Source organism: Phragmites australis, chromosome 2, assembly GCF_958298935.1.
Source record: "Phragmites australis chromosome 2, lpPhrAust1.1, whole genome shotgun sequence".
Lineage (NCBI taxonomy): Eukaryota > Viridiplantae > Streptophyta > Magnoliopsida > Poales > Poaceae > Phragmites > Phragmites australis.
In genome coordinates this window covers 31,746,589-31,770,520 of record NC_084922.1, presented here as the reverse complement: position 1 = coordinate 31,770,520, position 23,932 = coordinate 31,746,589, and the positions used below count along the sequence as shown (strand labels likewise).

At 38.1% G+C, this 23,932-nt stretch overlaps 1 protein-coding gene across 2 annotated transcripts; it reads left to right on the top strand.

Annotated features, from left to right (window-relative positions):
- Nucleotides 1-7,644: 7,644 nt before the first annotated feature.
- On the top strand, nucleotides 7,645-11,943 carry LOC133908392 (cytosolic isocitrate dehydrogenase [NADP]-like). 2 transcript variants are annotated; one of them, XM_062350394.1, is made up of 16 exons: nucleotides 7,668-7,805; nucleotides 8,454-8,594; nucleotides 8,728-8,771; nucleotides 8,907-9,016; nucleotides 9,263-9,300; nucleotides 9,406-9,483; nucleotides 9,561-9,614; nucleotides 9,698-9,799; nucleotides 9,964-10,049; nucleotides 10,146-10,249; nucleotides 10,352-10,420; nucleotides 10,525-10,640; nucleotides 10,764-10,798; nucleotides 10,998-11,140; nucleotides 11,412-11,537; nucleotides 11,658-11,943. In XM_062350394.1, the coding sequence occupies exons 3-16, from the start codon at nucleotides 8,736-8,738 to the stop codon at nucleotides 11,740-11,742; spliced, it is 1,182 nt and encodes a 393-aa protein (XP_062206378.1). In that variant the 5' UTR covers nucleotides 7,668-7,805; nucleotides 8,454-8,594; nucleotides 8,728-8,735; the 3' UTR covers nucleotides 11,743-11,943. The 2 variants fall into 2 exon arrangements, with proteins under 2 accessions (XP_062206377.1, XP_062206378.1); XM_062350393.1 differs by lacking the exon at nucleotides 8,454-8,594 and having other exon boundaries at nucleotides 7,645-7,805.
- Nucleotides 11,944-23,932: the final 11,989 nt, after the last annotated feature.

Here is a 23,932-nt window from a genome sequence, read left to right as displayed (position 1 = left end):
GCTTTACTGGATCAAACTCATAGAAGGGCATGGTGTGCAAAGAATTGAGTTTTTTTAGGGGATTTATGAAATTCGTCTCCTTGAAAGTGGAAGGATGAGGTTTTGTCCATCTGTTGTTATGTGGCTGGCCTAGATTAAAAACTAAAAGCTATCTGCACCACTTAGATTCACCACTTTATTGATTTAATGTTGAAACATTTGTGTTAGTATCACACATTAAGCTCCAATTTTGGGGATTGCCCTTCCAATTTCTGTATTTGAACTTGCTAACAAGATATTGTCACATAATATTCTTCTACCAAGGATTGGAGTTCTTATATAACTATGTCTGTTTCGTTCAGGGCCCAAATATTTTTAGGTTTGCAAACAGAATGCCACTTCTTTTGAACACGGTGCTGATGTCATCACAAGATCTGCTCTAAAAAGGATCAAGTATGGTTTCATTTCGGTTAGTACTTCATTAGTTTCATATTTTGTATCTCTTCTATACCTTTTTCCCTCCTTTTTAGTTGGAGCAACTACAAAATTAATTAGTAGCAAGATATGATCAGTGTAAGTGCAAAGATACCCTTTAAAGGAATTGGAAAGTAGTGCATTAGGGATAACATAACTGAAATATCAAATGTTGTTAGGGTACATTCCAACTTCCCTGATAAATGTCTCTGTATGGCCATATAATGACGATCCTCTTTCACCTTCAGTCAACTCTTGAGCAGTGTTGTCTTCAACTGATGCTAAAGATTCTGAAGAAACTTTAAGCTCGTGAGTGGCAGGATAGGAAAAGGAACCTGAATAGGTGATTTCTTGCTTGGTATTGAGTGATATATATATATATATATATATATATATATATATATATATATATATATATATAAATAGTATAGGGTCAAGATTCCTTTTTTATTCTGTTGCTGAACCACACATTCCAGAATGGCATTGAAACAATAGGTATGGTTCTTTTGTGATGCAATGAACGAATTGTTCATACCCTTTTTATTTAGTAACCATTGCAATACACATCAATTATGGTTATTTTTACTATCACCTAGACAAATGTTAGTTAGTACATGTATTTGACTCTTTTTTTGATGTGGTACCAGCAAGATAGTGCATTATTTAGAATTGTTAAATATGATTGCTATAGTTTACATTTTACATGTAGCCTCTGAGCTTGCTTGCTTTTTGAGGTAGTTAGACTTGGATGCATTAGTTTTTGCTTGGCTGCTACATTAAGTGCTTTTGTGTTGTTATTTTTTTTTTTATGAATTGCCCTTACGAATTTATGTGGAATATTTTTTAGTGGTGACCGACGAGAAGCACTTTTAGGTTTACTATTCACACTAATTAGTTCTCACGATCTTATTCTAGCAATGATCGAATTTGTTAAAACTGTCTCTCTAACATCTCAGTTCATATGTGTTCCAGGGGAGCTTTAAGAATCTGGAGTTAAAGTAAGACATGTATATTTGAAGAGTAGAATTTTGTTCTGTAACAGTTTGTTCACGTATATTTGACTTAGTCATCAGGTATGGTTTGTGAATGCAGTGCCCTCATCATTAACATTTGGCAAATCTACTAGCATGCTCAAAGGGTGCCGATGCAATTCTACTGATTGTCGCGGTGCTACCGGACCTCGACATCAAGTACATGCTTCGCGTTTGCAAAAATCTTGGAATGATAGCTCTTATTGAGGTTTGTTGCAAGTTCGTTACTTTGTCATATCCCTAAAATATTATTTATTCAATTTCACTTTTACTTTGGCCTCCTGTCACAGTAAATTGAAGCAGTCTACTTAGCTTAAACAGACTTTTCTGTGCACTTGTGTTATCTTTAGTTCGTTATAAAACTTCACAACTTGTATACATAGTAGGTATTAGGTATGCAAATATCAACTATATTAGCAAATTCAATCAAATTACCTCCATATCAGTATATTTTAATATTGTTTCCAATATGTAACTATAAAAAGTTTAAAAAAAAATATGATTTATTGTGTCACGAGCGAGTTTTAATTGAACATTCTTACTTTTTTAATATGCTAAACATAACTTGTATTTTAGGTTTATGATGAGAGAGAGTTGGATTGTGTACTGATGATAGATGGTGTTCAGCTTACCGGCATTAACAGTTCAGTCTAAGTTGTAGCCTAGGTGTTTTTTTTTTGTCTATTCTTGGATAACATCAATTTTGTTGATCTTTATATTGTTATCATGTTGGTACCTTCTTGACATGGCAGGATGTTGAAATTTATTTATGTTGCAAAGATTTTTAAAGTCGATGCTACAAACACAAAGATGTTAATAGAGAAACGTGGTGACATTATTAGGAAGAAGGGGATACGAGTAGGTCTTTCTTATCAATTACATGAGCTTTTTTTGCAATCTTAACTCGTCATAATCCTTTTGTTTCCATGAATTATTCTTCACTTTCGTTTGTTCTTGATGTTAGCATTGTACTAGGTATGGAGACAGAAAGAAATGCAGCAATTACTAGGTATGCGATGAAAGTGGAGTTAAAAGGAGTCGTGACGTGGCGGCATATTTGGAGCTAAGAGCTGCTAGAGGTGAGGGGGCGCGCTGTCGAAGAAAGCAAGGAATAGAGGTAATTGGGCTATTCGGTCAGAGGACTATTGGATGTGCATCTAATGGTAAGGAATGTTTGATAAAAAAACTCCACTTTTTAGTCACTAAGATGTTCTTATACATAGATATCTCTAGGATGTTATTGGGGATATGTTATTTTGTTATATTCATCTTAGACAAGAAATCAAGAGTCATGATATTATCCTAATGTTAGATCTTATGTATCGTAGAGCACTATTGTCCTGTGAACTAAGTATTATCTTTAGTATCATGTTTTGTTTTTTCATATGAGAAGTAAAATAATATTGTGTACGAGATTTAAAAACCATTGCAATGTAGAGTGCTAGATTTAGAGTCCGATGCAACGTACGGACATTATACTAGTTAAATAATAAATTCTCACTTGGATGATATATGAATTGAAGAGTAAGAAATGTGATAATGGTAATACTTATTAAGGTACCAACTGATCATCTGTGAAAAGAAATTCAAAAATAGAAGCATCACTGCACTAGGAACGAACTTGGAGCGGGCTAGCTGAGTAGGTATGTCCAGTCCAGTTGAGAATATTTTTGGTCAGATCAGGCGATGCACATTTGCATCACTGCAGATATCAGCAGCTGTGCTGAGGGCTCAAAATAAAAAAAAATAGATAATATACGCCGACCTATTTACCAAAATAGGTAATAAATCGGTATATTTATAAATTTAGCACCTATATTCGGCACCTAAAAATCCAAAAACCTGATTCCATTACCTCAAGCACCGAAACAAGACTGATCCCACTGTATTCGATACCTAAGGTGCCAAAAATGGTGAACAGTATTGTATTCGACACCCCAAGTGCCGAATACGACCTGTGTCATGCGCCGACGTGACCGCGCGCCGAAAGCATAGACAAAAAGTGACGGGTGCAGCAGGCCGAGCCGTATTCGACACCTGATTTGGCATCTCAGGTGCCGAATACAGCATTGTTGCCCATATTCGGCACCTGATCCGGACCTACCGTTCCATATTTTTTTAAAAAAATTGAGGTATCGAATATGAGTGCTAGATTTATAAATACGTCGATATATTATCTCTTTTAATAAATACGGTGACATATGTTATTTATTTTTCTATTTTTGCCGGCCAAAGATGAAGCAACGCACTTTCTTTCGAGAAGCACAGGCTATCTTGCTATCTTTTTCTGAGGTTTTTTTTTTTGACTGAATAAGCACAGGCCATCTTACGCAATCTACTAGCTAATTTAAGAACGAGCACCTGCGTCGTGCAGAACCACATAAAAGCCAAGAACTAAGAGAGTCTGCCGAGTTGAATTTTCTATCTTACGTAAAAGAATTGGTCTCTTTTTACGGTATATCGCGAGTGCAGGTCTCCTTGATGGGGACGGTGCATGGACGATTGGACGGTCGGTCTCAATCACTAGCAATTGCAAGGAGTAACTGGTACCAATTCTTGATCGTTCGTGCCATCGACTACGTTACGACGGTTATAGGTGACAAGAGGGGAGGAAGTTTTCGCGTTTATCAGATTTTTACCGGTGTGTTTTGTTATTTGAATTTCTCCTAATTTGATCGGATGAATACATAAAATTTCATAGAAAAGTGTATTTGTTTACCCACATCTACTGTTCCAACAGAGACCGTCAGATGCAAATATACAGGCTCATCCTAGCGTGGAAGTGAAGCTCGATTCGATTCGAGTTTCACTACGATCCATACAGACGGACTCACATGTTACAAAATTATTTTTATATAAGTAACTAATCATAAATTTAACTTTTGCATCCGCTCATATAACTCAGATTCAGTTATCAAATAGAAACTCAACTCATAACTAATCAAACATTTATCTTTTCAATAAATATGATTCCGTTTAACCTGCTTTTCGTACTTCTTATATTACCTTGTGCAGTCTTTGGCAAGAACAGAATAATTTTTAATGTTCAGGGCACTAGACGGAGATTCAGCCTGAGAATACGAAGATATCGGTCCAAGTTAGTTGATTTAGCAAAGACGTGCAATGAGCCAATGAATTCGAAAATAGAGAACGTTACTATATACTTGCAGATATGACGCACTTACTTGCGCTTAGCAGTTAGCATTAATTGTTTGTTCTGCAAGTGCACATGATCAATTACAGCTCTTTCACCTTGAGCATTCGTATTGTATCCACATGAAGCGAAAAAATCACTTGCTTGTCCCTCTTTTATCAGTTAGTGACAGTAGATTTGACAAGCCGAATCACATTTCACTCTGCTCCTGGCCGACAGATGTTTGCGGGCCGGGCGATAATGACTCGAGAGAATATCGTTTTCAAAGCAATTGGCCATCAACAGTAGAAGTGTACAACCAGATCTGGTCCAAAACGATATCCTACAAATAATTTTCCAAAAGAAAGCGATATCCTACAAACGAACGCTTGGACCAAAGCCTCCAACAGGCTCCAAGCACCGCGGCAACAATGACGACGAGTAGGATCATAGCATGTGAACCTGTGACGGATGGGTAACGTTGTCCTTGTTGAGTGCCACTCAAGTGTCATTGCCCCTTCACCTTCTGGCGCCTTTTCGAACTGCCATTGTAGGCCAACTAGAGCCGCTTCTCATGAAAACGACTTGATTTTTTTTTTTTTTTTTGTGATTTCGACTTTTTTTTTTTGTGATTTCGACGTAGCTTTAGTGCTTTTATTGATTTATGGGTTGAGATGACTTTACAGATATTTTGCTCTGGCGCTTACTTGGCCCTTTGAATCTTGGTACAGATTAAGATACGAAACAATGACAGACAGCAGACCTGAAAGATATACCCAACCAAAACCTGATCCTGGTAAACAAAACAAAGCTGCTAAAACACACCAGAGCACAGATATATCCAGAAGAGAGCGCTCGGCATGAGCAAAAATATGGTTTAGGTGAGAGTACGAGAATTGGTGAAATATTATCGTGTATATTGTATTGAATCTCGAGGACTAAATATATAGAGTATAAATGATTTAGATATAAGAAACTTTAGAGATAAGGTGAAATCTAATCCTAACCTAACATAATAAATATAACTTTATGTATTCTATATCATATACTCTAACATCCTCGTAATCGTAGCGGGAGTGTCACAGATGATGAGACTGGAGAGGAAGATGAATGCCATCCCTCATAGTCGAAACAACGTGATGCAGATGTTGTGACTAGAGAAACCGATAAGTTGCTCATACAGATGGTAGCCCTTTGTGCTAAAGTTGAGGTAGCCGAGAGCGGGGCGAGTAGCCGTGGTCGAGGATGCCACATGTGAGATAGCCGTGGTCGACGTAGCCATAGTCGGGGTTGCTGCGGTCGAGAGAGCTGCACTTGAAGCTACATGCGCTAGAGGTGCCATGGAGACAGACGCAGGGAGGTCCGAGGGAAGAAGACAGTGACACAAACGAGGCAATCATCGAGGAAGAGGTTGATGCCGAAGTCGATGCAGTCGAGGTCGTCAACGACGACGCCTGCACTAGGTTTGCCAAGCCCGGTAACGCATTGGAGACGAAGGCACATATCGGTGTTGCCAGTACTGAATGCACGAAGATAGGGAGTTCAATCATGTGCCAGTGTCTGAGGGACCAGAAGAGGAGGCTTCTGAGATAGTTGCGGTGTGTAGAGCGGCAAGGAGGAGAGTGTCGATGTAGCCCGTGGTTGCCGGAGTAGACGAACTAGTCGGGGAGGAGACTGCGATGTTGGCAACGAGGTTGTGCTGAATGAAGGCGGTAGAGGGAGGTCGAACCAGTGGCCTGGAGCGGCGACGTTGATGTCTCAGAAAGCGTGACGGCTGTGCTCAAAGAAGTTGGCGAAGAACACCCGAAAAGCGTAATGAAGACCAAGTGCACTAACGACAAAGGCGACGATGCGTCGAGGGAGGTGGCGTTGGTCAGCCGGAGTATCGTGGCGTGCGGTGATGGTGATGTAGGGCAACAATGAGAGCCTTCGGTTGGCTGGACCACACCTGAGAAGGCGTGGCGGCGCTGCGGAGGCACGGATCATGGACGACAACACTATGGCCCGAAGGCGATGCAACGGCAACCCTGATACTCGGGTGAAGACATACTTACTCGAGGAGGGCAGGAACCACGCCAGATCTGCTGGGAGGCACGTGCGGTTGGCAAATCAGACTGAAGGCACACATGATGGTCGTGGTGGAGGCGTCCCGAGTGGCGAAGGCGACAATGAACCGGTGTGGAGCACCATGTGAATGGAGTGGTGAGACAACGACGCGTGAGGATGTCCCCTGGAGTTCTAGAAGCCCGCACTTGTCAATTAGAGTGATCTGTACTGTCCTACAAGACTCTACTTCTAGATACGACATGGAGGATAGATTGGGGTTCAGACTTGAACTTTTGCTATCACTTAACCCCAATTGATTAGTCAAAACTCCCGGTCATCAGACCATCTTCAACCATATTCCCTCAATTTCATTTCCTTCCTGATTCACTTCTTCATTTTCATTCCCTTTATTTTATCTCATCTCCAACAGTTTTTCTTCGAGGGGAATCACGAAGGAAAAGGAGAGAGAATTCCGACATGAAGGAAATGACTCTAAGAATCCCGTCGTAAAGGGAACCGTGAAGAAAAATCGTTGGAGCGTTGAAGGAAACGGAAATCCCTTTACGACGAAATTTTAGTCCCCGAAGGGAATCCGTTGGGGCTGGCTTCAGCTCACCCAAACAAACTGCTAAAAAAATCCAACGAAATCCATGATCCATGTACTCCAAACTCCTCCGGGCCATCGAAGTTATCTCTCATCTCTATCTTCAGAAAGCAAATTTTATAAAATTTAGTTCTATAAAAAACTTTTTCTTTTAATAATACGTATTTACTCTATCTCGGCTTTCAATCTAATCATTAAATTATGATGTCAAAAAATCTTTTGATCTAAATTTGCTTCCCATCGCCACGCTTCCGATTCATACAAGTAGGCCCCACCGTCCGATCCTAAAGCCAGCGCCCACCTACGCCGGAAAAATTAAGGAACGTATCCGTGACCGCCATGTAGGCCCCGCGCGCCCACATACGCTCGCGAAGTTGCTCACTTCTCTCTCCCCGTGCCTACATCTCTTTCCCTCCTTCCACAAGCGCCGCCGCCGCCGCTGCCTCCTACCCGCCCCTCCCGATCTCCGAGGCAAGCTGCACAGCTGCCATGGCGTTCGAGAAGATCAAGGTCGCCAACCCCATCGTCGAGATGGATGGTCAGATTCGATCGCTTACTGATAGTAATCGAGTCGTACCTTCGCGTTTGTGTTGCTGAATTTTTTAATTTCGACCCGGGTGTGTGGTGGAGGTCCGGCGAGATCTGTGAGATTTAACCGTCCTTGGGATGCGGTCCTTCGATTAGATCTGTTTTGTTGGGTTAAGGCGGTGGTCGAGTTCATCTGAGGAGGTTTTAGCGCATAATCTCTTTGTACTCTGCAGTCGAGTTGCCGCGGCGTGAGTCTGCGGAATCGCGGGATGCGATTACATGCTGTTTCGGGGATAAGGTTTAGGCATGTCGCAAGATTCATATACTGCGTTTATGCGCGCGTGCGCTGATGATGAACTTGTGCGGAGAAAGGTGCAGAAAATTTGGTTTTAGAGATTAGCTATTGTTTTCCTGGTGGAACAGTTTTGGTGTACGTCTAACTACTGGATCTTGCTTAGATGTATACTTTCTCAAGCTGCAACTTTAGTTATTTTGAGTGCCATGGTTTATACTACCTCCTAGTTTTTATTGTAGCAATTTTGACTTTGCATTCGTATTATTAGATTCATCGTGAAATGCCCTTCATTAGTATTGTATATGTCGTGAAATGTACTTCATTAGTATTGCATACTTTTAAATATCCGTAATTTTTTCGTAGGGAAAAATAAGGTCAAAATTGCCACAGTAAAAAAGTTGGTGACAAGTAGACGAAAAACAGAGGTAGTACTTTGCGTTCAAACATCATCAGTGCTCCGCCTTGTGGCCCACATGATAATCACTCTTCCATCTTTAAATTAGAGTAAGAATAAATCCATCTTGGTGATTAATTCGTAAGTATAGTATGTCTGTTTTTTTCCCATCTGACAAGCACAAGACAATTAATTTGCTTATCCATTGTAGCGCTGATAGCTTGTGTCATTTTCCTACTATAGGTGATGAGATGACGAGGGTATTCTGGCAGTCCATCAAGGAGAAGGTAATCAATACTTCTTGGCTCCCTGTGATCTGATTAATCTGCATTACTTAGTATTCTTTTTATTTATATATCCATTAGGATTCTTTTTATTTATATATCCATTAGGCTAGATGCTGATAGTTTTGATTCTTTCAGCTTATCTTCCCATTTTTGGACCTGGACATCAAGTACTATGACTTGGGGGTCCTGCACCGTGACGCAACTGATGACAAGGTCACGGTGGAGGCTGCAGAGGCTACTCTCAAGTAATATTTTGTGTGTGTGTGTGTATATAGAGAGTCCCATGCAAAGGATGTGCTTGATTTGCAATTTTCTGCACCCAACTTTTATCATCAGTAACCTGTATATTGTGTTAGATTCTTAAGAATTTTATTGAATTTGATTTACAATGAGAGTCAGATCTTTCCTTGAAGGTCCTTGCCGTGATACTGTACCGTGTACCTGTAACTTTGCAGTTCTATATTCCTTAGATCTAACCCAATGTTTTGCAGGTACAATGTGGCTATTAAATGTGCGACCATTACTCCAGGTACAATTGATTCTTGTGCAGATGAAATATATACTCTTCATATTGTTGAAATACTTTTCTATGATGTAATTTCATCTATCTCTGACTATTTGAACACAATAACAGATGAAGCTCGGGTCAAGGAGTTCAACCTAAAGCACATGTGGAAGAGCCCGAATGGCACAATTAGGAACATTATAAATGGTAATCTGCTGCTGTAATTTTGATGTAATGCACAGATTTTGGTTGTTAACATTTCTTTTTCTGCCTTTTGCCTTTAGGCACTGTGTTCAGAGAGCCAATTATATGCAAAAACGTCCCAAAACTTGTTCCAGGTATTTAGGGAGTTTGCGAAACTACCATAAATTTTGATATGCAGAGTTTTTTTTTGTAAAGACTAAGCTGTTGGTGCAATTAGGATGGACTAAGCCCATTTGCATCGGAAGGCATGCCTTTGGTGATCAGTACAGGGCAACTGATGCAGTTCTGAAGGGACCTGGCAAGCTAAAGCTAGTTTTTGGTATGGTTGCTTACATTGCATCATTAAACTGTATTGGTGAACAAAATATTTTCTTTCACAGTTCTACATTTTCACGTATATGATTGTATAGTTTGTCATTCAGAGAGCTGATGTGAGCAAAAAATTGATACTCTATTTTCCCTTGTTTCCTTTTCGATTGGTAGAGGGAAAAGAAGAGCAGATTGATCTGGAGGTGTTCAACTTCACTGGTGCTGGAGGAGTTGCCTTGTCTATGTACAACACTGATGAGGTACTGCCATTTCATTACTAGTTTGATGTCTTTAGTTACAAAACAATGCCGCGATTGTGAGTATTATCTGATCATTTGTTTAATTGATATGTATAGTCAATTAGAGCTTTTGCTGCGGCTTCTATGACAACTGCTTATGAGAAGAAATGGCCCCTCTACCTTAGCACCAAAAACACAATCTTGAAGAAATATGATGGCAGGTACTTACATAGTTTTATGGTCCTATTATTTGTAGCTTGTTCTGGTCTTTTAGACAATTGGTCTTTTATATATATTTGTGGTGATATTCCTTGACTTCGCAGGTTTAAGGACATTTTCCAGGAGGTCTATGAAGCTGACTGGAAATCCAAATTTGAGGCTGCCGGAATTTGGTGAATTTCCATCTTGTGTCGTTTGTTTGAATTTTCTGGAAGTTTTTTCTAGAAACTTTTCCAGAAGTTTTCTCACAGTAAGTCGTGATGTTGATTTCTTGCAGGTATGAACATCGTCTTATTGATGACATGGTTGCGTATGCGCTTAAGAGTGAAGGAGGCTATGTGTGGGCTTGCAAGAACTATGATGGAGATGTGCAGAGTGATTTCTTAGCTCAAGGTCATAATATGATAACTTGTGAATCCATGCATAGCATATGCTCAATGTTATCTTTTCCCCTTGTGTGATAATCAACAAGGCTAAAGTGCAATCTAATAACTTGATCAATTTATTAATGTGCAGGGTTTGGCTCTTTGGGTTTGATGACATCAGTTTTGGTATGTACTTTCTGATTTCTTATTCATGTTCTTGTTCTTGACTAGATCTCGAAATTGCTTAAGAGTATTGTCTAATGCATAAAACCTTAATTTTTGTTGAATCAATATCATAGTTGGACATATTTTTATATATTCAGAGAAATACATGCTTTACATTATCATAAAGAAATACAGTGATGCTGATCTGTTCAGTATTTAGGTGTGCCCTGATGGGAAAACCATCGAAGCTGAAGCTGCCCATGGCACAGTTACCCGCCATTTCCGTGTTCATCAGAAAGGAGGTGAGACCAGTACGAACAGCATTGCTTCAATCTTTGCTTGGACAAGAGGACTTGCACACAGGTACAACTTCTACTTGCTTCAGGGCAAGCCTTGCTGGCTACAACCCTTTGTAATATAGATGGAGGGAACTTTTGTCTTTGTTCCGCTATATTATATTAGTGTGTAAGGACATCACCCTTATTGTTTCACCAAAGTAGTGAATTAATGCTGCCTGCGTTTAGGTTCTTATGGCTAGCTGATTCACTTATTGTGAATTACTTTTCTTCTACTTGGATTTAGGTTCTTATGGCTAGCTGATTCACTCAGGCACTCCTTTGTTTGTGCACTGCAGGGCAAAGCTAGATGACAATGCTAGGCTACTTGACTTCGCTCTAAAACTTGAGGCTGCCTGCGTTGGAACTGTGGAGTCTGGGAAGATGACAAAAGATCTTGCACTTCTTGTTCATGGATCTTCCAAGTATGTTATGCTTCTCAATTTTGGCCTCATCTACTGCATTCTTTTCCCGGATCATCTTCCCTTGTTGCCCTGATCGATATCTGACCTTGCTTTCCTTTTTTTTAAAAAAAAAACTTGCAGCGTAACAAGAAGCCATTACCTGAACACTGAAGAGTTCATTGATGCAGTTGCTGTCGAGCTCCGATCGAGACTGGCAGCCAATTGAGCTTACAAGAAACTCTTGGCCACTTTTGTGCTTCGTCACCGATCTCGTTAAGTCATTTAGGCTATATCGGCATTATCATTCATGCTTCCGTGCTGGAATGAATTGGCATCAACTCAATTTACTGTCGATGTAAACTAATTAAAGATGCTGATGTTATGCGGGCGCACAAAATAAAGGACATGTAGACGATTTGTCAGTGCAGATGATTAGATTGTCTTGTCTCTAATAAGTCTCATGATATTTCCTGGAGATTTTTTTCTAGTTTGCTCCTTTGAATTGCTTATTAATTTCATAATGGGCGATTCTTCCCCTGCACTCGGTTTTCCTTTGAATTAGGAATTGTAGGATTTTAGGACCCTTGATCATCCTTCAATCTAGCAAAAAGTAAAACTGATGCTGCTCCTAAAGGGCGAAGCATGGTACATACAAATGTGCGAACTGCGCCAGCTGAGTCAGCCGACTGATAAATTGGGGGTTTGCAACGTCGTCGTGCAAGTGATCGATGCCACTTCCCTTGGTTTTGACTGATAAACGCGGTAAACCTCAGTCATTAAAACGAGTTGGTAATTGCCGTAGGCTTTTGTTTAAGTGTTCTGGTTGTTGAAGTAAGGACAGAGTGAGAGATTGAACACAGTGAATAGTATATATATATACTTCTGGGAGTATGTACTTTCATATATATATATATATATATATATATATATATATATATATATATATATATATATATATATATATATATATATATATATATAAAAGAAGTATCTCATGTGATAAATAATATGTATATGGAGCATTTAAGTATATAAGATCATCCAAGTGGTATGTATAATTTTTGAGTGGTTTGCATATATTTTTTGAGTGTATTATATTTTATGTACAAATACAAAGGTATTATCAAAATCTAATAAAATTGATGGACTTCTTTTCTATTTTTTCATGTAGTTCACATTGGAATAGTGACAAATGTGTATATCCTGTTCATTTATGTGGTATATTATAGTAGTGAGTATGTACTCCCGTGAGTACAGAATAGCAACACAGTATATAGCGAGGCTATTCTACGCCTATGCGCAGCTACCATTCGCGCTACGTATATCCTGCAACCACCAGTTACAATCCGAAAAATTGCGAATTACAATTTGTTACATAGACCAGTTACAACTCGGTTTCTAACATGCACCAAATAATATGAGACAACCAACCAGCTTGTGCCACATCACCCATCATCCACCCATCAGAGCGTTGCATACGGAGAATCTTTTGTTGATTCAAATCGTTAAAATGCAATATCTCTAGAACCACATATCCGATTCTCGACCCATTTGATGCATATTGTTGGAAAAAATATGTTTAACAAAATAAGATCCATCAAGACTATATTTTGATGAAATTTTAGAATCATAAAAGAGTTACATCCATATAGTTACAACATGGTGAACATCGTAGTTATAACATAGTGAATATTGCAGTTACAACATGGTGAACTGCAGTGTTCTCTGGTGATGATAGGCACTTTAGTTACAACATGGTGAACTCCATGCTGAACACTACAGTTGCAATATGGTCAAGCAGTACATTTGCAACATGAAAAAATAAAATCAAATTAATTGTATTATGCAACTAAAAATAGTTACAATATAGTGAACATTACACTTACAACATGGTAGATAATCTAGTTACAAAATGCATATAGTTGTAACCGCTCTGTCTGTGGTTGCAACTAATAGTTGTAACCGCTCTATCTGTAGTTGTAATAACTTTATACTACATGTTGTAACTCATCTATACACTTAGTTGTAACTGGCTGTAAATCACTGCTCACGAGGTGGGAACGTGCTAGGTCATCCAATGGGCCCGCGGGGTAGGTGAAGGGAAACGCGCTGGGTCAGTGGGTAGTTACAATACAGTATACGGTAAGTTGTAACTCGTGAGTTGTTATTCTGTGCCTATGCGCATGCTACACATAGGCATAGAATAGCAACACAGTATATATATGTGTATACATACATACATACATACATATATATATATATATATATATATATATATATATATATATATATATATATATATATATATATATATATATATATATATATAAAGAGTGTTGATGGGGATGCATGTTGGGGGAGACACCTCTTCCTAAAATGTATGAATTGATCATTTCTTAACACTTCCACTTAATCAATTTCGACATATGTATATAGCATAATGAAAAACTCCTGTAAAAACTATATGGGAAAAAATGAGAAAAGTGATTGTAATATATTATCGAAAAACTCCTTAAAAATCCAGTAGGAAAAACTAAGGAGAAAATGATATGACATATATGCTTGTATTGATATGTCTCATTAAAAACCTTATATGAAAAAACTAGAGAGTAAAACTCATAAAGAGAAATGATCAATTCATACATGTTATAACTTAGGGATTGACTCCCTTAAACTCTGCAATATTGAAGTCTTCACATGTCAATCCAATGAATTTTTTTTTGGAATATTGAAGTGGGCAATGACTTTAGTGAATAAATATGTTAGATTTTCACATAACTTCGTTTGCAAGATATTTTGTGGTAATATACTTTGTGATATTGCGTTCTATATAACATGTATGCATTTAGGCAATACAAGCAATATTATCTTGATAGATAATTGTGGGATATTCTAATGAATCTATACCACATAATCCTGAAATATGATTAATCATTCTATAAAGCAATACACTTATGTGATGCTACGTATAATGTAATTATTTTATAATGATTAGTGGAAGTAGAAACTAGAGTTTGCTTTTTATGACTTTCAACATAAGGTTGTACTACCATGTAGAAAAATATAACTGATCGGACAATAAGCAAATCGGTATATCCTACCATAACCATGCCTTGATATTCTGATAGAATAAATCAAGATTCTTTGTACATTGGAGATATATGAGGATATTTCATAAACCAACCATATGTCTTTTGTTAGAGCAATGTTGTGCTTAGCTAATAACTCTGCTACAAATGCAAAGTTGGTCTGAGGCAATTTGCAAGATATCCGAGTGCTCCAATCATACCATGATATGGAACTTCTGGTTCCGATATTACCTCATCATCACCTTTAGGTCTGAATGATGTTTATCCACACCAAAAGGTCAAATGAACATAGGTGTTTTAGATGGGATTCTTTATGGAATGTGCTCAAATTGTAGACTTAAGCAAAAACTTGGTTGTACCTAAGTCTTTCATCTCAAACTCCGTCTTTAGATTATTGTTTCCCTTTTCTATATCTTGTGTAGTGAGATGATACAAAATACAGTAATGGATTTCTTAATGAACACACATGAGCAATCATCATTTGGGTAACCCTTCAATAGAAGGAACTCATTCAGTCAGTAGCTACTCAACTGTACAAAATACAGCCGGCAGTGAGAGTAGATGACAACTTATTTTAAAAAATTCATAACTTTTTCATACGAAATTGGATGGGGACAAATTTTATATCACAATTGTAGCTCCGACGAAATCTACAACTTTGTAGTTGAAAACCTTTTCATTTGATGTCATTTAGATATCCAAACAATCGTTTAAAGTTTGATAGAAGATGTCAAAAGGATTACATATGCTAATGGTATCACTAGAACTTCTGTGATGTGATGGTAAGGACATATCGCGCGAGCTAAGGTTCTGAGTTCAAATGCCACGAACCGCACGCGCAAAAAATCGCGTGACTTATGATTTGTGACTTGCGATGGCGCGGGCGTGGGGGTTCCTCGGGTGCAATATATATATATATATATATATATATATATATATATATATATATATATTTCAATTTTTCAACCCTAAAAAGATTAATTCGGCGTCCGACTATCACTGCTGGCTGAAGTCTTCAACTGGCAGTGATAATCGACTATCACTACCGGCTGAAACCTTCAACCGACAGTGATAACCCCTTCACTACCAGTCCCCAGACCGGCAGTGATAGTCGGGAACTATCACTACCCGTTGCCCACTACTATCTCTAAAACCAACAGTGAAACCTCTTTATGAGCCGACAATGAAGGGTTTTTTTAGTAGTGTATAGTAGCATATCTTGTCTGACTGATTTAAGTCCTAGAGTGACTTTTTAGTTTTACACAATATATGTTGCGATATACTCTTAGATTCAAAATTTTAAGCCATTCAGAGGCATATATATATTTGAATCTAGTGACCCATAAGAGTATGCACTCACTACATCAACTGCATGGATAAAACCATTTATACTGCCAAAATACTAGATATTGAAACTTAATTCTATGCATAACTAAAGAGTATGTTATCATAAAAAATCAATGTCGGGTCTCTCCATGAACCCTTATGCTATATGCCTCGTTTTGTATCTTACCACGTTCATTCTTTCGAATGAATAGAGTCATTTTGTTTTCAGTGGGAGGTCTTAATGAAGAGGAGGTATTACAGAGGTAAATGACCAATTTTGAGTGGAAAGTTTTAATGAAGAGTAGGTATTATAGAGGTAAATAACTCTCTTTTGTTATTATAGAAGTCCAGTCTGAGTGCTAGAGGCACTCTGCCATGGCTATGAACTTTGGCCTTATCCAATTTAAGGTCTTTGGTAATTTTCTAGGAGAAATATAATATCGCTAAATTGTAGTCTTTCTATTGTATGATTCAGAAGAATCAATATAATATGTGGATATTTAGTTAACCCTTATAACTCCTCGTAATTTTCCATAACAATAAGTGTTGGTGTTCCAATGTCCCAGCATATAAGTTTGTGTGCACATTTGTGCTAGGTACTAGATGTAGAACATCCATTAGGTGTCTTTCAACAAGTGGTTGAACTTTATTTACCGATTTAGAAGATATCTAGTGCCAGAATAATTGTGCCGTAGGGATTAGTGACACCCTTGTGATAAGTAAATACAATTGGCAAAGTATTTACGAAGTGTTGTAGATTTATAACTATTTAAACTTTTTTTTTTCATATTTTTAGTACATGGGTTTATAGGACTGGAGGCATTCTTTGTGGTACATATCTTCCCTAATGCCGGAATAATTGCCTTATCAAAATATAATCAACGTACCAGACTATATCTAAGTCTCCTGTTAGAAATTTTGATGTATTATATCATTGACAGAGATTTCTTGTAGGGGTCCATAGATGTATGCTGAGATGGTGATATTGGTACATAGAGAGCGTAATCAATTTTTTATAGATGGAAAACACTTGGTTCATTTTTACGTACTGACTGCAATAGGGAAATTGCAAGATATGCAGTTAGTCGGATTTGGATCAAATCCGTAGCGTGTAATAACGCATGATTTCCACAAGTTGTTGGTAAATTTCAATTCTGTTAGGAGTGATTATGCAGTTAATTTAACTCTGTTGAAAAAGATTCAATAAGACCATTTGAGTTCATAAGGTACATAATATTCTATATTGATACCTAGAACCATACAAGAGGTATTGAATGCCCATGAAGAAAATTTCATGGCATTATCGATTCAAATGAAGTTTATCCTGTGTTCAAGATATTTTGCTCTTAATTGGATAATTAGAGAAATTAATTTTGACATAAGTATGGTTTAACACAGAGGATATATACACATGCGATCATATTGTAGATGCTTCGTAGAGCATCATAAAGTACCATAAATGGTTCAGATAATGGATAAATGAGACCACATACTTTTCCTTGAAAGTGGTGAAAGAAAAGTTGCTCATGTTTAATTTTAAGGTAAGATGGCATCAAAATTAATTCCTATATAGCACAAGAGGTGCACAATTATGGCACAAGAGGGTCTCAATATTAATTTCCATATGGCACAAGAGTTTCACACTTATGGCACAAGATAGCCTCAAATTTATTATGAAAATTATCTACAACATTTTAAGTCGTGACTAATAGAATTGGCAATAATTTTTCGTCATCATCCCTAAACCAGGATGGCTAAGACAAGCATGCCAAATCTTGAATTTATTAAAATTCTAAAAAATTATTGTATACACAATATGTGTTATGAGATTGAAGGATGCTTAATGCAATTCAGATGATATGGAAGAAATTTTCTCAAGCGCTTGCTTGTCACATTTATTGGATTTGATGAGAAATAAATATTCATCACTATTCTCATTTTGGCATATGAAAACTATTTAGATTGATATCTTTATAACTGAGTAAGGTACGAGTTAAATCATGACATAAGAGTGCATCCATGGTCACTAAGTATATCCATATGGAGAATAGCTTTGGCTTGATCCAAATCTACAATTAACATATTGCGTTCAGCGATAGCTTTTCCATGTTTCAGAATATAGAAATATTTTTGCTCCTAGAAAATTACATTAGTGGTACAACTTCCCACTAAACAAATTACTTCTTTCATATAATTGCTTCCTGTAAAATTTCTATATATATAAAAGAGAAAATTTTAGTAGGAATTTAACTCATATATAGAATAGTGCTAATTTTCTTATGTATCATGTCTAGAGAGACATTGTTGTATACAGTGATATACAATATCATGTAGGATAACAATAGGCATATGACATTTAGGAGAATATTAGGAGACTAATTGATATCTCACAACATATCTTCTTATATTGTTCATTTACAATAAGGATATCATCCTTATGTCAGACCAAATCATTGTTCTCCATCGGATGAATGGTTTAAGAATAGTCTAGTGTTAGAGTGTCATTTGGTTGTGCATTGAAATGAGCTTATCCCCCTTAACTTGCTTGGCTTTTCCAATAAATTTGAGATAAAAATACACCCGATATTTGGGAATCTGATATTTGTGTGTACGGTGAAATGTACATCCACACTGTTAACAAACTAGAGAGTTGTCTATATCATCATTTCTGCTGAAATGATCTTTGCATGTTGGAAAACTTTCACTTTCCCTTTGATGTCAATTGTTCCATTTATGGCCATGAAATTTGTACCCGAGTATTATCATGTACATTAGGAAATATGATGACGATATTGCTGTTGCAATATTTAGAACGATGGATGGAAAGTGTATAAAGCTTTCACAATCATTCGAAACTATGGGATCACAGAATCTCAACGTAGAGCGTATTTCGTGAACTTGAGAGTTATAATCTGCAACAAATTGAAAGTCCAGAAAGCGAAGGAAAGATCATTCACATTGAGCTTCGGATAGGATAGCAGATTGTTGTTCATAATGCTCGTAGAGGGAGTTTCAAAGAGCGAGTGGATCTTTCTTCATTAAGGGCTTATTTGGCACAACTTCACTCCTAGTTTTCCAGCTCTGCACAAAAAAATCCAAGATGGAGCAAATCTAACATGGAGCTAGAGCTGACAATGAAGATGTTTGACTAGCAAGATGGCTTTAGATTTAGGAATGTGAAGTTTTTTAGAGAATTGTGAATAGTATTCTTGTGGTGTTATATGTACTTTTAAAAAAAAGTATTTTCAAGGTAGCTAAATATCATTTGACTTAAATAGAAATTTTACAGTGTAATATATTTATTTGACATGTTTTGCAATTTGCAAATGCAAGGAAATCAATATAATTAAAGTTATATTAAGCAAAGCGTGATGTAATAGAAACCTTATGGGTTTTATGCATTAGTACATATCACTGTGTAATTCCTTATGACGTGATAGTCTGGAATGCATACATAATGTAACTATAATACAATACAATACATTTAAAATTAGAGGGTTTAAATGTAAAAAGATAATTCACTATATTTTTATAACACAAATAACTAGAAACATATTTTGTGTTACGTGAAATGTCTAATATATTGGTTCAGTTAGCCAAATGGGCCAAGGCAATCTGAGCTGAGACCCATCTAACCTCTAGGCCTATTCAACCGGGCAGGGGGAAGGGGGCGGTAGTTAGCCGTGTGTTTGGTTCACGGCAGGAGAGCTAGATGGGACCTCCCTCATCCAAGTTTTTTTTGGAAAAATGCAAAACCCCCTCAAAAGTCATTTGAATTTTGACTTTCCCCAGAGTTGTTTTGTTGCAACCCCACAGTTTGACTTCGTTGAACCCCCCCCCCCCACCAAAACAAATTCAAAAAAATAAGAAAAAGTCAAAAAAATTCTAAAACAAACTAGAGACAATTCTAAAACCTTCTGTGAAATTTGTTTTCAAAAATAATATCCTTTACATCATATTTCATGGAGAGGAAGTTTGGGGAAAAAAAAGAAAAATGTGCAGCTCATTTATTAACTTATGTTATTTTAACTTTGTCATGTCTACCATTATTTTTTCTACATAAATAATTTTTTAAGTAAACTAATAAAAGTGGTTTCACTAATTTTGAGGGTATTATAGATTAGTTATGAATTAATCTATTTGCAACATATTTACTCAATTTTGCACGTTACAATTACTATTTCAAGATTTCATGTATTTTTAGAAGATAGAGGATCATATAAGAAGACTAAAAAAATTAGTTTTATGATTTTTGGATTAGTAAATAATTAACTATACATTTAACTCGAATTAATAAATAAGTTGCACTTTTTTTTAAACTTCCTGTCCATGAAATATGATGCAAAGGATATTATTTTTGAAAAAAAAATCACAAAAGATCTTATAATTATCTCTAGTTTTTTTACAATTTTTTGTGATTTTTTAATTTTTGGGGTGTTTATCAATAAAATCAAATCTTTAGGGAGTTTTTGCAACAAAACAATTTTTAAGGGAGAAAGTCAAAATCCAAGAGATTTTTGGGTTTTTTTTTTGCATTTTTCATTTTTTTTCGCTTGCCTGCTATTGGTTCGTGAACAAGAGTGGACAGGGTCATCTAAGATTCTTTCAAAACTGAGATAAGCTGATAAAAAAAAAAAACCCGGAAGAAGCCATCCACGTCTGAGCTCGCCCAGACGCTCACGCCCATTGCTAGCGCTCATATTTTTTATTTAACTTTTGATTTTATTTAGAGTATAAAAGTGGTTTAATTTTTTTAAATATTTTTATGAGAAAACTAAAACTCACTAGCAATCCGTTTAATTAATTTGATCCAAAAATCCTAAGCCAATATTTAATTAAAATTTTTCAAATAAGCCTATTTTTATAAATTCTAGCAATTTTAAATTCCTCAAATAAATCCAAAAATATAGAAAAATTCACTAATATTCTTCTCATGTGATTTAATAATTTATAAAAATATTTTCAAACCTAGGTTATTTAGTGAAAAAAGTAAGTTCTTTTATAATGCTCTATTATATGCATTTATTATTTCATGTAATGTTATCTTTTTAATTCAATTTAAATTTAAATAAATTCAAACATGCACAAAACCTACAATCAAAGGGTAAATTCACTAAAATATTGTTATAACCAACTCAGTTTATCCAACCCATCCAACCAAATCAAAAACTGTTACATCCTATCCACTCTAATCCCCTACCAATTACACAGAAAAACTGGCTCATCCCATCCATCACACCAAAAAGAAAATTGTTCCTATTCTAAAAAAATAAAGATGGCCCTATTACATCCAACATCGCCCTACAACCAAATGCACCCTTGGTTTATTGCCCAAGCTCACCCTTTGTTGCGGTACTGCCATTGTGGCAGGTGGGGCCGAGCCACCGCCACCGCTGGGTTCAGCCTACCGGCCGTCGCTAGTGTTTGGCAGTGGCCAGCACGAGCCGAGGCAGAGCCTTTTTGTCATTGCCAGGTGTGCCCAGTCACCACTGTTTGTTGACAACCATGAGGGCCGCTGCTTGCGCCACTAGGAGGGCGAGCCGCCGCCATTGGCCAGGCCAGAGGGAGGCGCCGATGACGGGCTCCGCTGTTGGGCAGGCTGTCGCCCTCGGTCGGCGCCGCATCAGACAGGCTAGGCCACCGCCTCTTGGTCGGCCACCGCATCGAGCAGGCCGAGCATCGGACAGATCGGGCCGCCGCCGTCCGGAGGTTGGACACGCGCGTCGCTGGATCTACACACCGATAGGGTCGGGTGTTTCACCGGTCACGAAGATGTTGCCACCGAAGGCCGGCACTCTGATTGCTGCTAGAGGATGCAGACGTCAGCGACGCCGGCCTAGGGCCACCGCCAGTGAGGCTATGCCTTTGGGCAGATGCCGCCTCCAAATTGCTGGAGGGTCGATGCAGTCCGCTGTTGTGGGTGGAACCACCTTCTTGGCCGGGCGCCGTCGTGAGCAGTGACACCAGAGAGAGTTGAAATGCGACAATGAGCCGTTAGTTAAAGCCAACGGGGTGGCCGTGTTGGATCTGCTATTGGCGGTGGACATGAAGACGGAATATGCCGTTGACGCCGTAATAGCCTCTGCTTTGTTGTTGCCGCGCACCAATCCGCATCGTGGCGTGCACCATAAGAGAGGTAACCACATCGATCCAAGGCGGTCGTCCTCTGTTCTGCAATCTGTGTTTGTCCTTGTGCGCGTGCCATCGCTATATGCTTCTGTTCTATCCTCGATGGCTTGGGTGTAGTTGGTCGGCCTACAAGTGAAGTGTAGAACAATACACGATTAATAACGGGTTAAAGTAAAGAGAGATCGAGAGATTGAGCATAGTGAATAGTTATATATATATATATATATATATATATATATATATATATATATATATATATGTGTGTGTATGTGTGTGTGTGCACATATTGTAGTTTATTGTTGCGTTACTTCCAGTTACAACTTAAAAAAATGTCAGTTACAATCCGTTAGATAGATCAATTACAATCGCGTGTCCAGAAATACAAAATTGCAACATAAGAAATTAACGAATTACATTTTAGAATGTACTATGATTATAGTCATGTTCTTTATGTTGTCCATCATAGACAAAAAATTCGTTAAAAGTTACGTTCATCCATAACACAATTACAACTCAAATTTTTTATTTACATCTGGTTATAATTTCCTATCTCGCGGATTGTAACTCTACTATTTTTTTATTATAACTGAAGATAACGTAATAATAACTAGAGTTAAATCTAGATACATAATATATATTATAAAAAATAAAAATGTATTATTGGGAGGCATTCTTTCTAACGGACATGAATAAAAAGATGCCTGTTAGAAAAATACCTCTTCCTAATTAGCATGGATTAATCGTTTCTTACCACTGGTGAAGCGTAGATGTTAAAAAAAATTACTAGCACAGTTACGCTACTTATCTAGTAAAGTAGTAAGTCGTACCAGGCTACCAGCACCTGTATGGCACCCCAAATAGTGCTAGGACGCACCGACGCAGGCTGGACGGAGCCACTGCCGTCGTTGGGCACGCCAACCACTCTCGCAGACGGCCACCCGGTGCGTAGAAGCCGACTTTATCCGGCCCCATTACGGCGCCTCGGCTGTGCGCTGCACGGCAGCGGACACGAGTCCACTCCCCAGGACGCGCACAGATGCTCCCGCGCATGTGTTCATATCTAATACATACTTAACAATTTGTTCTATATAATATTATTATAATATCTCTTAATATTATTATAATATATTTTATATTTTTTTTATCTTCAACAGTATTCTATTTTTTACTTTCTATTACTTCCTCTCTATAACAGTATTGTGATACTCTTCTCCCCAATTCATGTCCGCAAAACTATAGCAGTGAAAGCGGATTCCGTTGGAGCTCATTTGCGAGCGCACAGAGTCCATATCAGCATCTGTAACAGTAGAAGCTGGTTCCGCTGGAGTTAGCCTCAGCGCCACTCACCTAGCACCATGTCCCTAGGCCACGCGTTGAAGCCGCCCGTGTTCGATGCCGCCCACCTCACGCCGCATCTCAGCTATTTATATGCTGCTTCCAGTGAGATGGCAGCTCAGTGGAAGCTGATTCCGTTGAAGCTCATTTGCAAGCGCTCAGAATCCATTTCGGCGCCTGTAACAGTACAAGCCGGCTCTGCTGGAGTTGGCCTCAGTGCCACTCATGTGGCACCATGTCCCTAGGCCACGCGTTCGATGCCGCCCACCTCACGCCGCATCTCAGCTATATATATGCTGCTTCCAGTGAGATGGGCAGCTCAGTGGAAGCTGATTCCGTTGGAGCTCATTTGCGAGCGCTCAGAGTTCATATCAGCACCTGTAACAGTAGAAGCCGGCTCCGCTGAGGTAGCGCCACTCACGTGGCACCAGGTCCCTAGGCCACGCGTTCGATGCCGCCCACCTCACGCCACATCTCAGCTATTTATATGCTACTTCCAGTGAGATGGGCAGCAGCAGCTGAACGGCGCAAGTGACG